Source organism: Nyctereutes procyonoides, unplaced genomic scaffold, assembly GCF_905146905.1.
Source record: "Nyctereutes procyonoides isolate TBG_1078 unplaced genomic scaffold, NYPRO_anot_genome, whole genome shotgun sequence".
In the NCBI taxonomy this organism is placed as follows: Eukaryota; Metazoa; Chordata; class Mammalia; order Carnivora; family Canidae; genus Nyctereutes; species Nyctereutes procyonoides.
The window spans coordinates 8,370,008-8,384,807 of NW_026575025.1; the positions used below are offsets into that span (position 1 = coordinate 8,370,008).

The 14,800-nt window shown below is 51.6% G+C and overlaps 1 protein-coding gene across 1 annotated transcript; it reads left to right on the top strand.

Moving 5' to 3' along the window:
- Positions 1 to 54: 54 nt before the first annotated feature.
- MRPL21 (mitochondrial ribosomal protein L21) lies at positions 55 to 13,650 on the top strand. Its single transcript, XM_055315222.1, has 7 exons — positions 55 to 202; positions 4,107 to 4,164; positions 6,684 to 6,769; positions 7,827 to 7,990; positions 10,595 to 10,647; positions 11,586 to 11,689; positions 13,536 to 13,650. Exons 1-7 carry the CDS (start codon positions 94 to 96, stop codon positions 13,598 to 13,600), a joined length of 639 nt encoding a protein of 212 aa, XP_055171197.1. The 5' UTR covers positions 55 to 93; the 3' UTR covers positions 13,601 to 13,650.
- The last annotated feature ends 1,150 nt before the right edge of the window (positions 13,651 to 14,800 follow it).

Consider the following 14,800-nt stretch of genomic DNA (forward strand, 5'->3'; position numbering starts at 1 on the left):
GAGTTCCCGGCCGGACCCCGTGCGTCGACGCACAAGGCGCGCGCCCGCACCGCTTCCGCTTCCGCTTCCGCTTCCGGCCGAGGCTGCGGGAAGATGGCGGCGGCCGCGGCGGCCGTGGCGGCCCGGGCCGTGCCCGTGTGCTTCCGACGGCTGCTGTGCGCGTGCAGCCGCCGCGGCCCGAGAGCCGCAGGGCCCGGAGCCGGTGAGAGGCGGGCAGCGGGGTGAGAGGCGGGCAGCGGGGCGTGCGGGTCCGCGTCCGCGTCCGCCCCATGCCTTCGGCGTTGGCCGCTTGCTGTCGGCGCGGTGACCTGCACGGCGCTGGCCTTGCAGTCGGGGCGGCCCAGGCTCGGCCTGGTGCCTTTCGTTAGCAGTGACATTCGCCGAAGGCACTATCTTTGCTTGAAATGGTTGTCGTGCCGATTTTGTTTATTTATTTGAGAGACAGAGCGCGCGCGCGCACATGAGCAGGGGCAGAGGGAGCGGGGGAGCGGGGAGCCCGGTGCGGGGCTCGGGCCGGGCACCAGGGATCATAACCTGAGCCACCCACTGCCCCCACCCATGCTTCCAAAATAGGCCCGGGGACGCCTGGGTGGCCGGCGGCTGAGGTCTGTCTGCGCCCCAGGTCGCGATCCCGAGGTCCTGGGATCCAGTCCCACGTCTGCCTCTCTCTGTGTGTTCGTCCTGAATAGATAAATAAGATCTTTTTAAAAATAGGTCTAAGCGTACATTTGCGGATATTGAAGGATTGTTCTCCTTAGATATAACAGTGCTTCAGTGACGTGTTTTTTAAAGAATATTTTCTTTTTGTGGAAGCATGTTGACATCTTTGCTGCTCAAGCAGTGTATCTGTGATTGACTTAAAAATAATTGCAAAGTTGGGCCAGAGACCGTGTACACCCAAAAATGTGCAGCGTGAGTTGATAACCGTTGAATCTGCGTGAAGGCTCTGGACTCTCGGTTCTGCCCTCTTTACTTTCTCGTGTGTTTGACGTTTTCCATTAGTAAAAGTTAGGTTTAGGGAGGGAGGGACAGTTTTACAAAAGCAGTGGAAATTATTCCCTTGTCCTGACATAAGACCGCCTTTGGAATGCTGTGTTCAACTCCAGACTCCCCACTTTAAGAAACACAGGTAACGTGGAGTTCAGAGAAGGTGACCAGAATGGTAAGCGGCCAGGTCCTTGAGTGAGAGAGGGGAACAGGATGGAAGACACCACAGTGCTCAGAGCTGTAGGACGACCCCATGGGAGAGGAGGGAGCACATTTGTTCCTTCCGGGGTCCAGGACTGAGCCAAGGCCGTAGATGAGAGTTACAGTGAGGTGGCTTCCAAGGGAGGCTCAGAGTCCACTGTCAGGGCATATTCCAACCAGGGCTTCATTCATTCGCCCACCATTTACTGAGCACCTCTTATGCGCAAGCACTGATGGGGAGAAGGGTGGAATACATCGTAAACTTAAATAATCCCTGCTCTTAATGGTGCTAGTATTCTGATGGAGGAAGGGTGGCTGTGGAAAAACAGGCAACTTTTTTTTTTTAAGATTCTGTTTATTTATGAGAGACACAGAGAGAGAAGCAGAGACACAGGCAGAGGGAGAAACAGGCTCCATGCAGGGAGCCCGACGTGGGACTTGATCCCAGGACCCCAGGATCAGGCCCTGGGTTGAAGGTGCCACTGAGCCACCCAGGCTGCCCAAGACAGGAAATTTTTAAAAATAAATTACATAGTGTATTAGAAGCTGGTGAGTCTTAGGGAGAAAAATCAAGCATGAAGCGGGTGGGAGAGGGTCAATTTTAAATAGGATAGTCCAGGAAGACCTCTCTACTGAGATGGTGTTTGAGCGGACACCCAGAGAAAATGGGGGAAGGAGGTTTCAGAGGAAGAGCAGCCAAGGCACACACGCTTCGAGGCAGGCACTTGGCATGTGCCTGGCATGTTCCAAGAATAGCCAGGAAGCCAGAGTGGCAGGTGCAGAATGAACAAGAGGTAGAGTCTGAGAGATGGGCTCAGAGCGAGCAAGAGAGAGAGGGGGCATCACACTGCCCATGCCCTATAGGCCCTTGTGAGGGTTTTGGCTTTTCTCTGAATTAAATAGGAAGCTCTTGGAGAGTTTTGGCAAAAGAGTGACAAGATCTGGGATCCCTGGGTGGCGCAGTGGTTTGGCGCCTGCCTTTGGCCCAGGGCGCGATCCTGGAGACCCGGGATCGAATCCCACGTCGGGCTCCCGGTGCATGGAGCCTGCTTCTCCCTCTGCCTGTGTCTCTGCCTCTCTCTCTCTCACTGTGTGCCTATCATAAATAAATAAAAATTAAAAAAAATATTAAAAAAAAAAAAAAGAGTGACAAGATCTGACCTGAGTTTTCACAGGGTCACTCTAGCTGCTGCACAGAGAAGGGAGGTAATGGGAAGAGCAGGGTGTTAGTAATAATTCCAGCAAGAGGTGATTGATGGTGGCTTGGGGGATTTAGGTGGTCAGACCCTGGATCTCGAAGAGAGAGCTGATCTGCTGATAGCTCTGAGGGTGTGAGAGAGGAAAGGGTCAAGAGTGACTGAGATTTTTTGGCCTGAGCAACTAGAAAGGTGACATTGCCATTTTGTGAGATGGGGAGGAGAAGCAGGCATGAGGGTGAATCTGGACCTTTGTAGGTTTTGAGATGCCTGTCAGACTTGCAAGTGGTGACAGCACATGGACAAGTGGGTGGTCAAATCCAGGCTGCAGGTGTAAACCTGGGAGTCACCAGTGTAAACAAGATACTTAAATCCATTCATCTACATACAATCACCTGAGGAATGGTCCCAGAAAAAGAAGAGATAAGGCCGAAGATCTAAACCCCAGGCACAGCAAGGTAGTAGAGGAGAACCCAGCCCAAGATACCAATAATTGGGAACACCTGCTAAGACATAGCTGTAATAGGGTGAATTTCATAGAAAGTACATTATAGCTCAGTATTAAAAAAATAAATAAAAAAAACTAAATGCAGGACGCCTGGGTGGCTCAGCAGTTAAGTGCCTGCCTTCGGCCCAGGGTGTGATCTTGGAGTCCCGGGATCAAGTCCCACATCCGGCTCCCTGCATGGAGCCTGCTTCTCTCTCTGCTTCTGTCTCTCATGAATAAATAAATAAAATCTTTAAAAATAAAAAATAAAAATAAAACACATCAGTAGATGCAAGAAATGTTTGGCGGGATTCGATATTCATAACGACAACGCAAAGAACTAGATAGAGGAAACTTTTAATTCATTTTAAGTAGACTCCACACCCAGTGTGGGGCTCAAACTCACGACCCCGAGATCCAGAGCTGCATAGTCTACCGACTAAGCTAGTCAGGGGCCCCCATAGAGGAAACTTCAGTAACAGGACATCTTTAGAGGCAATGAATAAATAAATCCTCAACAGTTACTGAGTTGCTACCCTCTCCTTTTCTCTCCTAAGCTCCACATTTGATTTCTGGGCCTTTGTCCCTTGGTGTATTAGTCATCTACTGCTGCATAATAAGTCACCCCAAAACTTGGCAGCTTAGCGTGGTTGACATTTGTCATGTCCCACCATTTCCAATGGTCAGGAGTAGAACAGGAGCAGGTTAGCTGGGTGGTTCTGGCTCTCAGGTTGCCCTCAGGCTGTCTGCTGGGGCGGGATCTTCTGTTTCCCAGCTCACAACCTTAGCCATGGGCAGGAGGCCTCCATTCTAGTCTTTTATAACGTAATTTCAGAAGTGTTGTGCTATCACGTCGGCCACATGTCATTGGTCACAGAAACCAACCCCATTTGGGAGGGACAACATGGGTGAGCCTAGCAGGAGATGGGCTCCTCAGGCCGTCTGGGAGGCGGAGAACAGCATCTGACCCTACGGGGCACTTGGCGATCAAGGAACAGGTCAGTGGGTGAGGGTTCTTGTTTTAGGCCCTTTTCAATGATGTGATGAACAGATGAACACACACAAGTAATAAACGCAAACAGTGGTGTTTTAGCTTTGTCAACAGAGATTTTTTCCACAGACACGTTGTGACCTGGTGCTCCAACTCCAGCACCAGCAATCGCAGTTGTCCATTTCACTTTGTAAGAGCAGTGGCATTTCTTACCACTAATGATCACTGTTTCTTGTTTCCTCAGCTTCCCTGGGATCTGCTTCCCAAAGATTTGGTTCGCAGAGTACTTCAGTTCCACAAGGGTAATGTCAAAACCTGGGTTTGAGTGACTCTTCCTTTGTAGAACTATCTTTCTAAAGTCAGAACGGCCTATGTGTGGGTTTTCGATGATATTTACATTTTCTCATACCTTTTTTGATAGTATTTTTCTAGAACCCTTGACATAAACATCCATGGAACATCCAGAGTCCAAAGATGAATGTGCTCCTAATTAGAGGCTTCTAACCGGAGAGCTCGAATCACAAGAAGGTTGGATCAGAATTTTTAGGAAGAACTTAAATATCCCTTGGAAGAGCATATTCAGTATTAAAATATCACTCTTAGAGGAAAAAAAATCTTTTTTTAATTTTTTTTAAGATTTTATTTACTTTGGGAGGGGGAAAAAGGAGAGAATCTCAAGCAGACTCCCAGCTGAGCCTGAAGCCCAAACACAGGGCTGGGTCCCAGGACCCTAAGATCACCACCTGAGGGGATCCCTGGGCGGCACAGCGGTTTGGCGCCTGCCTTTGGCCCAGGGCGTGATCCTGGAGACCCAGGATCGAATCCCACATCAGGCTCCTGGTGCATGGAGCCTGCTTCTCCCTCTGCCTATGTCTCTGCCTCTCTCTCTTTCTCTCTCTCTGACTATCATAAATAAGTAAGTAAGTAAGTAAATAGATAGATAGATAGATAGATAGATATTAAAAAAAAAAAAAAGATCACCACCTGAGTTGAAATCAGAAGTTGGATGCTTAGCCGACTGAGCCACCCAGGCACCCCAGGGAGAAAAAAAACCTTTAATGTAAACTACAGAAGGTAAATTTGACAAAATCCCACCCAAATTCCCAGTAGGAATATCCAAAAGCAGTAGAGGGTAGCAGTGAAGAGTAAGGAAGCTCCTGGTCCTGTCCCAGTCCCACTCCTCACAACCCAGGGGCCCATGAGCAAAGTAGTCCACTCTGAACTTTGTGCAAGATGGATATGGTGTTAGTATCTCTCTCAGTGGAGTCCTGTGCGCGTTCAATAAATTTTCACATTTAAAGAGCTTAGGACAGTGCTTGGCGTACCATGAGTTGTTATGGGGTATCAGCTACTCCTGCAGTCCCGACTCAGAAGTGGGAAGATTCGGGGGGCTTTGATGTTTCTCAAAAAGATGAAGTCGAAAAACAGAATCAGATTAGAGAGAGAGAGAGCTCCTAAGGCAGAACATTAGTTAATTTGAGTTAATCTTTCTCTTTCCCCATGAGTTCCAGGTCTCCAGCATCTGTTGTCTTATAGTCTGTCTCACGGGGCGGGCCGGGCCCAGCAAGGGGACCAGAGCTCCCACGATTGGACTCTCCTCCTCCTTGTCTGTCAGAGATCATTGCTTGGCCACAGGGTGGGAATGTGTTTCCAGGTGCCCTGAGATTAGCACGGTGGATGAGCTCAGTTTCATTTTTTGGCCGGTTGACACCAAAGTGATTAGAGCCACAGCATGGGGAGCATTCGTTGTATGCACCCAAGTGGGGCTCCTGATGGAACTCTGCAGCAGAAAGACGGACATTTCCCTCTCTGGTGGCAAACAGCAATAGAAGTTTTAAAACCATTCTGAATAATTTAATTCAATTTGGGCTCTACTGAGCTCTCCCCTCTCCATAGATTTCAGGAATTCAAGGCAGAAATAGATCAAGAAGTTAGAAAGACCCTGCCACCTTTTACCTCTGTGCTCCCTCCCTGTGCACCCAGCTCGTTTCCTCCAGGCCGAGCGGAGGGAGGGGCAGACCTTGGCTGCAGCAGCACTGCTCACACTGCCCGGTCCTTCTGGGCACACCATCCCTCCTGATCCTGCACAGCCCTGGGGACAGGTGTTTTTGTTCCCATTTGCTCAGTGAAAGAAACTGGAGCGCAGTATAGTGAGATGGTTGCCAAGGTCCTGTTAGTCTGGTGACAGAGGCGGGGTTCCAACCCCTGTCTGTGCACAAAAGCCAAGCAGACTCTTACCTGGTAGGAGTTAGAGGTAAGGGCTGAGCAGCAAAGTGTTCCTGTCACTGGAGCCCTGCCCTCAGAGCCCCTGAGTGTTAGACTGGCACTGCAGCACGGTTGGGAGGCAGAGAATGTCTTGCCTTCAGGTGGAGCGTTGGGGGTGGCAAAGGAGGGGCATCGTTGCAGCCCACACCTCTAAGAGAACATGTGCCCGGACACTAAGAAAGAGAGTCCAGTCTTCTCGGATGAGCCACCAGGCCAGGGGGGTAGTTCTTCCAAGGAGGGGCGCTTCTGGGATGAAATGGTTGGAATTCCTGTTTTGATTATTGAGTAATTAGTGGGTGTTTCTTGAAATATGTGGCCCTTCTGAGAGGATGTGCAGTCACACAGAGGGGCAAGTCTGTACTGAGAGTTCCATGTCCACATGGCAGGAACAGCACAGCAACAAGCTTGTGCTTGTCACCGCCCTTCAGCCCCGGGGCCTCTTGGGAGCATATGGCAGGCACAGCCCTGTCCCCTCAACTTGAGCACAGCCGTTTCTCACAGATTCTGAACTGTTTTTCCATGTGCATGCTGTGTACACATAAAATCTGTTTTACAGGTACGTTCCTAAAACATCACTGAGTTCACCACCTTGGCCAGAAGTTGTCCTGCCAGACCCAGCTGAGGAGACCAGACACCATGCAGGTAACAGATGTGGAGACGAGGGCGGTATCCCCCATTTCTCCCCCGACAGGGTGGTCCCCTGGCCACAGAACAGGATCTCACATTTCCAGGGGCCCTGAGACTCAGCACGGTGTGAATGCTCAGGCTCGTTTTTGCCACTTGACACAGATTCAAACCCTCGCAAGCACCAGCCACAGTCCAAGCAGGCAGTGTAAGCAAGGGAGGACCCCCGGCTCCACCTCTGTCCACGCTGTTGGCGGAAACACAGTGGCAGGAAAAGATTTCTCCGCCATCAGAAGAACCATGTGCATGGTGGTCAGTAGGTGTGGGTGCAGCCTGGGAGTTGGAGAAACTCGGGGTGTCAGGATTCCTGTCGACCCAGAGCATGTCCCGTGAGGAGGGACAATGTGGCCGGCCACCGTTGCCACGAGGGAGCGCGGTGTCCTGTTTGCCTTACAAGGCTGGAAACGCAGGTCAGCACGTGGCATCTTCTGGTTTTAAAGTACCGTTTGAGATGTGGTGCCAGATAAACAGTGCTCTGCCCTTTCTCCGGGCGCAGCTCGGGCCTGACTCTTTCCAGGGCAGGCACCGTGCACTCCTGTCCCAGCACCCAGCCTCAGGCCAGCCTGGGCAGGTCAGGGCTCGCAGATGCTTATCAGACAGCGAACAGGGCAGGAGAGAAGGGATCGCGACCTGAGGTGAGGCAGTGGAAGCCCGGGGCTGTGCGGGCTGTGCGGGCAGAGGCTTCCAGGTGGACCTAGCACCACAGGGTGTAATTCTAGCTTTTCCTGGTTTGCAAAAAGGCCTCTGCTCTCACTTTGCTAGTCCTCTGGCTTTTTCTTACAGAAGACTGGGAATCCAATGGGGTGAAGGTCTTTCCACCCCAGAGTCACAGGGACAGAGCCAGGTACACCTAGTGCTCAGGCTAGAGAATCACGGGCGGCAGCCCCACCGCCACTTCCCATCCCACTGGGGGAGAGCAGGGGACCTGGGGCCTTGTATGACTGTCCCTGCAGGCCTGTGCCAATGTGAGTAGCTGACCGGCTGGCCACCTGGCCTGCTTTCTCCCCGCTCCTAGAGGTCGTGGGGAAGGTGAACGAGCTGATCGCCACAGGCCAGTATGGCAGGCTGTTTGCTGTGGTGCACTTCGCCAGCCACCAGTGGAAGGTGACCTCTGAGGACCTGATTTTAATCAACAACGAATTAGACATTGCATGTGGAGAGAGGATACGGCTGGAGAAGGTGAGTGCAGCAGGGTCTGTGTGCCCCAGGAGTTCAGTCACCAGGTGTGCTATCCTGGGGAGCCTTCCTCAGGTCAGCGGGAGAGGGTGAGCAGAGCCAAGGGACAGGAGAGGGCAGGTGTCCCCTTGGGGGTGGCTGAAGCCCAGCAGGGTGAGGGACTGCAAGGGCAGCTCAAGAGACTTCCCCTCACGGGAAGGCGGGCCACCCTTCCTCCAAGGAAAACACGTGTGCTGATGGAGCTCCCGTCTCAGGAGCACCCTCCCTTAGAGCGTAATGAGCATCCCGGTTGCAGACAGGGGTTCAGCCCCACACTTACGGGGCGAGTGTTTCTGCAGGAACACTACTGTGGTGTTAGACTTGATGGCTGCTGCTTTTAAGCAGAAGGACTGGTTTTAGAGGCATTTCCCAGGGACTGGTATGTCTACCGGCCATTCCACACTGCTTGGTCTGCATGTTTAGCCTGGTATTTCTACTCATCACTTACAATTCTTCTTGTTGTTTGGGGCAGACTTCTTTGTTTTTTTTCTTATTCTATTTATAAAAGTATATCAAATGTAAGTTTTCAGGGGCGCCTGGGTGGCTCAGTCAGCTGAGCATCAGATTCTTGTTTTCAGCTCAGGTCGTGGTCTCAGAGTCAGGAGATCAAGCCCCACATCGGACTCTGCACTCGAGATAGGGCCTGCTTGGGACTGTGTCTCCCTCTCCCTCTGTGCATTCTCTCACCCACTCACTCTCTCTCTAATAAGTTCTAATATATAATTATATATGTATATATGAGCTTTCTATATTAGATCGTTTTTCTAGGATGTGTTTAACTGCTAACATAATGTGCCATAGCATATATGGTTTTTTTTATTGATTGTGGTTGCAGAGTTTTTGTGTACTTAAACCAAAACTCTGGTTTTTTTTTTTTTTTAATTTTTTTTTTTTTTATTTATGATAGTCACACAGGGAGAGAGAGAGAGAGAGGCAGAGACATAGGCATAGGCAGAGGGAGAAGCAGGCTCCATGCACTGGGAGCTCGACGTGGGATTCGATCCCGGGTCTCCAGGATCGCGCCCTGGGCCAAAGGCAGGCGCCAAACCGCTGCGCCACCCAGGGATCCCCAAAACTCTGGTTTTTTTAAGATTTTATTTATTCATTTGACAGAGACAGAGAGACAGAGCACAAGCAGGGGGAGCAGCAGAGGGAGAGGGAGAAGTAGGCTCCCTGCTCACCAGACGCGGGGCTCGATCTCAGGACCCTGGGACCATGACCTGAGCTGAAGGCAGACACTTAACCACTGAGCCACCCAGGTGCCCCTTAAACTCTATTTCTTTCTTTCTTTCTTTCCTTCTTTTTTTTAAGACTTTATTTATTTATTCATAAGAGACATAGGCAGAGGGAGAAGCAGGCTCCCTGCAGGGAGCCCGATGCAGGACTCAATCCCAGGACCCCGGGATCACAACCTGAGCCAAAGGCAGATGCTCAACCACTGAGCCGCCCAGGCGCCCCCTTAAACTCTGTTTCTAAGATGTTGTTCTCACAGCTGGTGAACTGAGCTCATAGCTGAACTGATTAGCCATATAGGGCTTCAACAGCCAGGAGGGCTTACTTCTCCTAATGACTGGCTCTGTCATGAGCTCATGGGCAAGGGCACATTTACTCTATATAACATCTAAAATAAGTAGGAGACTTTAGAGGTGTATCTGAAGATTTTTGAAAGGGAATTTTTAAGTTTTAAGTTTATTTGCTGCTTTTTTTTTTTTTTAGTAATTTACACCCAACATAAGGCTCAAATTTATGACCCAAGATTGAGAGTCATGCATTCCACGAACTGAGCCAACCAGGTACCCCCTACAAAGATATCATTTTGAAACATTTCACATTAACAAAAACATTATAGAAACCACCACCTAATGCAAACTGTTTTTCCTAACTTAGGAAATGCAGTAGAAGAGAACATGTCACCCTGAAAGTGACTGTAATACAGTGTTTTGATTATTTGTCATCATCGAACATATGAAGTCCATTGATGTTGTTGTAAAATACACTTCATCTTTAAATATTTAAGCTTTATGTCATTGGGTGTTTTTCTCATCTGCCCTTGTAATGCAAAGATGTCTTCATCTGAGGCCACACTTGGCCATGCAAAGGACAGTTGCTGAAACATCCACGTGGAATTTTGCAATTTTTAAAAAATACACTTGAACCTAAATCTTGGCAGAATTAGCAGTGTTATAAACTGCTTCCAAGGACACCGCAGTAGGATTTTCCCTGTATATAACTTTCTATAAAAAGTTAAAAAAAAAAAGCCACCGTTATTTACACAGGCAGTTGACACTCTTCTCTGGATGCACAATCACCGAGTCAGGTACTCAACGACACTTGTCCTGGATGCACTGATGGGCCTATCTGGGAGGTAGCCGCAGCTCTGTGGCTCAGCAGCCGGGGGCTGGCTCACATTCCCGCTGGTTTGAACCCTGAGGAACAGCTAGTAGGCTGGCAGATCAAGTCCGTAGCACCTAGCACGCTGTTGGGTGGCTGGTACCTTCCTCATGCTCCATTGTTTGCGTCACTGACTTTTCTGTCACTTGTTGGTAACATGCCTATTTCATTTCCCAGGTCCTATTGGTTGGAGCTGACAACTTCACGTTACTTGGCAAGCCACTCCTTGGGTAATGCGCTCACTAATGCTGGGCTTTGTCTAGGGCCTGCACGATCTGTGAGGGAGACCATGCAGAGGACACCCAGGCCAGACCATTGTTCTATTACAATTTATTACAGTGGAGACTTGTAAGATTTGTTGACAGACCACCCTGTCTCTTTTTTCTTCTCTTCTCTTTTTTTTTAAAGTAAACACTCCCCCCCCCCCTTGTGGCTCAAACTCACAACCCCAAGATCAAGAGTCCCACACTTCTCCAACTGAGATACCAGGTGCCCCTATGCTCTTCTCTTTTATTAGTATCAGGTTATAATTCACATACAGTATCGTATCCATGTCAGGTGTACACGATGTCTTGGTACATTACCGAGTGCAGTCTGCCATGGGCCTATTGCCCTGGGTCACCTCCCAAAGTGATTACAGTGTTGTGGACCATATTCCTGGTGCTGACCACCTCCCCATGGCTGGTTTATTTCACAGCCAGAAGTTCACACCTCTTAGTCCTCTTTTCTTTTCTTTTTTCTTTTTCTTTTTTTTTTTTTAAGATTTTATTTATTTATTTGTTTGCTTATTTATTTATTTATGAGAGACACACAGAGAGAGAGAGAGACAAAAACAGACACAGGGAGAGGGAGAAGCAGGCTCCATGCAGGGAGCCTGACACAGGACTTGATCCTGGGTCTTCAGGATCATACCATAGGCTAAAGGCGGCGCTAAACCACTGAGCCACCTGGGCTGCCCCCCCTTCTCTTATTTTGCCCATTGCCCCCACCTCCTCCCCTTCTACACTGTTCTGTCGTGCTTCTTTGAGGTTTTCAAATTATCTACAGGGAGGGTATAATTTATAATCAGAAAAGAAAGTAAAACTTTGTTTTGGAAATTCTTACACACCATTAGTAAGATTGAAAAATAATTAAGAAGGTAGGTCATTGTTTATTTTCTTCTTTCTAGAAAGGATCTCGTTCGAGTAGAAGCCACGGTCATTGAAAAGACAGAATCATGGCCAAAAATCTATATGAAATTTAAGAAGAGGAAAAACTACAGGAAGAAGAAAAGTGAGTTAGACAAAGTGTGGCTGGTGCCCCGTCCCCACTGTGCTCGGTCCCCCACTATGCTCGGTCCTGTGGCTGCTGGCAGGGACAGCAGCTACAGACACGGGACGGAGCTCAGCCCCGGTCTTCTGGGTCAGATGGGGCCGGGCAGGTAGAAGTCACTCTTAAGCGGAGCAGGGGTGTGGAGGGAGGGGCCCTGGGACCTCAGCCACTGCCACTGGGGAACATTTGCCTTCACCTCAGACTGGCACAGCATGTCCCATGACACACAGACGGGCATCAGTGGCAGCACCATTTGTGCCAGAAGCACCAGAGGTGACTCCCATCCAGCATGGAGACTGAACAAATAAACGGGGTGGGGCAAGGCAGTCCTCTCTCAGCAGAGCATTCCCCCTGCAGTGCCATGAGCAAACTGCCACTCCACACGAGAACCGGAAGGAATCTTAGATAACTGGTGGGACCTGAGCAACACCTGACCTTGTGCCTCTGTGTTCATATATCCAGGGGTGGAGGGAGGCCTGAGGAAGAGGGCCGTTGGTTGACAGAGAAGAGAGAGCCAGCGTGGGATGGGGTGAGGAGCATAGGGTGAAGGGCCCTGCAGAGTGGCTTGGTGATGAAGTGAGCGTCCATCTGATGGCCTCACTGCTGGGCAGGAAGTCCAGGGGTCTCCTGGGGACGGCAGGGATGGAGGGAAGGTTCAGGTGGGAAGGGGTGAGGTCAGGGGTCAAAGTGAAGGAGCAAAACTGACTATGGACGAGAGAGGGAACTGGCAGGGTATGTCAGCCCAGGAGCTGCGTAACGTGCTGGCAGATACAGCATGAGGGCCAGGGGCAGGGGCAGGGCAGATGCTGACCATTGGTGTCCAAATACTTGGGCTGCACAGCAGGGGGAGGTGGCCCTGATGTGGTCTAAGGAGACCCGAAGTAGAGCAGCAGCAGTGAATGTGAGGGGTGATTTCACAGCACAGACCTCACCCATGGGTGCCCCCCTCCCGCCAGGTGTGAGGGAGCAGAGGGGCCCTGGGGTGGGTTCAGCAGCCAGTTAGCAGGAAGAGGAGAGGAAGCCTCCCGCGGTGGCTCTTTGGGGCACGCTGCAGGGGTGTCCCAGACTATGGTGCGAGGGGTCGGGAAGGTGAGGGCATCTCCTGAGTGAGGGCAGTAGCCTCCCAGGTGGGGGCCAGGCCCCACACGTCCAAGATGGAGGGCCCTGGGACACATGGGGTCACAGGAGGCCCCAGGTAGGTCCCAGACCAGCTGTCACTCCGCTTTCTGCCCCCCCCCCGCATCTTGAGGGAGTGCCAGTTGAGGCCTGGCCTGTGCTCCCCCAACTCGTCCTGTCCCCATTACCTTTCTTTGGTTCAGTCCGTGGCCACCCCCCACAGCCCCGTGAATCCACAAGCAGGAACAGGCCCATCCCTGCAGAAGGCACCCCTGGAAGTCACAACCCCCCGTAAGGTGGGGGCTCCTCAAGCCTAGGACCCACAGGTGTGGGATCCTGTCTGGGAAGTGTATAGCATGCACAGTCCGCAGTCACCCTCATCACCACTGGCCTGAGCTGCCAGTATTGGGGAGGTGCTAAAATACCCTGACAGAGTAGGCTGGCTCCGCCTCAGGTCAGGTTCACAGGAGCCTCTCCTCCACCCTCTGCTGCTTCTGACGGGGCTCCGGAGCATGGGGCAGGACAGGCACGTGGCCAGCGGGGTCCCCATGGGGCCTGGGTTCCGCATGGGGAGGGCCAGTGCCAGGCCGACCCCCCGTGGAAAGAGCAGGTGGTCCGGCCACAGGGTCTCACTGTGGCTCATGAACATCGCAGACGTGGCCAGGCTGTGACCCTGTTCTCTCTCTTCCAGTTATCGTGAACCCACAGACTGTCCTTCGGGTAAACACCATTGAGATCGCTCCATGTTTGTGCTGATCCTGAAGCTCATGTTTACAGAATGTAAAAATAAACCCCTGTTTTCTGGACACCGAGTTTCTGAATTTCTATATAAAAAGCTTTGCATTCCTGTGACAGATTGTTCTAGCTTGAGTGCCACGTCTGTGAGCTTAGTTCTGTAAGCAGCAGCCTCCCTGAGCCAGAGAAGCCTGGAATTCAGGAAGTAGCACGAGCACGGCCCTCCGGGGGCTGCAGCCTGCAGTCTTGTTTGAGAGACAAAGTCGCGTTCCTGGCTGCTGTCCACTATCCACCCCACTGCAGGTGGCGGGGCCCCAGGGCGTGGTGTGGGGACACAGCTGGGCCCTGGGAGCTCACACCACCTTCTGGCAAAGTGGGCAAAGTACGAGCACACCACATCTCTTGAGTATGCTTGTTTCTAGTGATTTGTTCTTTTAAGAAGCTGGGATTCAGACCAGTCTGGGCCCAGAGCCCCATTCTTGTCCTTTGCCTGTGATCAGTGGGGAAGGGGGGTGGCAGTCTGGCCAGGAAGGGGGGGGGGTAGGGGGAATTGAGAGTGAGGAAGTGGCTGGGATGTCACAGTAGCAGATAGCAGACAGCAAAGGGGTCAGAGGTGTTTTAGGGCAGATCCTAAAAGCAGCCACCTGTCCTGGAACGTAAGCGCACAGGGAATCCATCAAGGAGGGACAGCAGGTCCTGGACCTGGAGTGGCCCAGGGAACGGGGAGCCGGTTGGGGACGGGGGTGCTCTGCTGGCAAGGCCCTCTGAGCTGTGTCATTCCCAGATGCAGGGCCTCCCCCAGAGAATAGTTAGGGCTTGCGAGCCACACAACAAAACTTGTGGGACCATAGTGCGTGCTTTCTTCTGCATGGGTCCTGGGAGAGTCCCGTGGGGGGTCATCGGGTGGTGCCTGCCACCTGGAAGTGACAGCTCTGGGGGTGCATGGAGCCGGCCGCCCCAGAGACTCTCCTGTGTAATACCCTCCGTGGGAGGCAGGGGGCGCAGTCCTGCAGGACCAGGACGCCCACATGGGCTGCCAGGGGCTTGATGCTGGGGTGTGAGGGGTGCTGGGATCCAGCCCTGCTCGTGGATAGCTCTCCCCTAAGGCCACGCCTCGAGCTTCTGAGGACCTCCCTCATGCTGACAGCTGTTGAAAAACATGTGAGACAGAAATCACCTTCCCGTTCTGTGCCTCTGGCACATGTGTATGCTGGAAACAGA

What these genes read in the sequence shown, in the direction of transcription:
- MRPL21 (XM_055315222.1), top strand. Translation starts at nt 94, where the DNA reads ATGGCGGCGGCCGCGGCGGCCGTGGCGGCCCGGGCCGTGCCCGTGTGC. An exon ending in GGAGACCAGACACCATGCAG is followed by an intron (nt 6,770 to 7,826) that starts GTAACAGATGTG and finishes CCCCGCTCCTAG; the next exon opens with AGGTCGTGGGGAAGGTGAAC. An exon ending in CTTGGCAAGCCACTCCTTGG is followed by an intron (nt 10,648 to 11,585) that starts GTAATGCGCTCA and finishes TCTTCTTTCTAG; the next exon opens with AAAGGATCTCGTTCGAGTAG.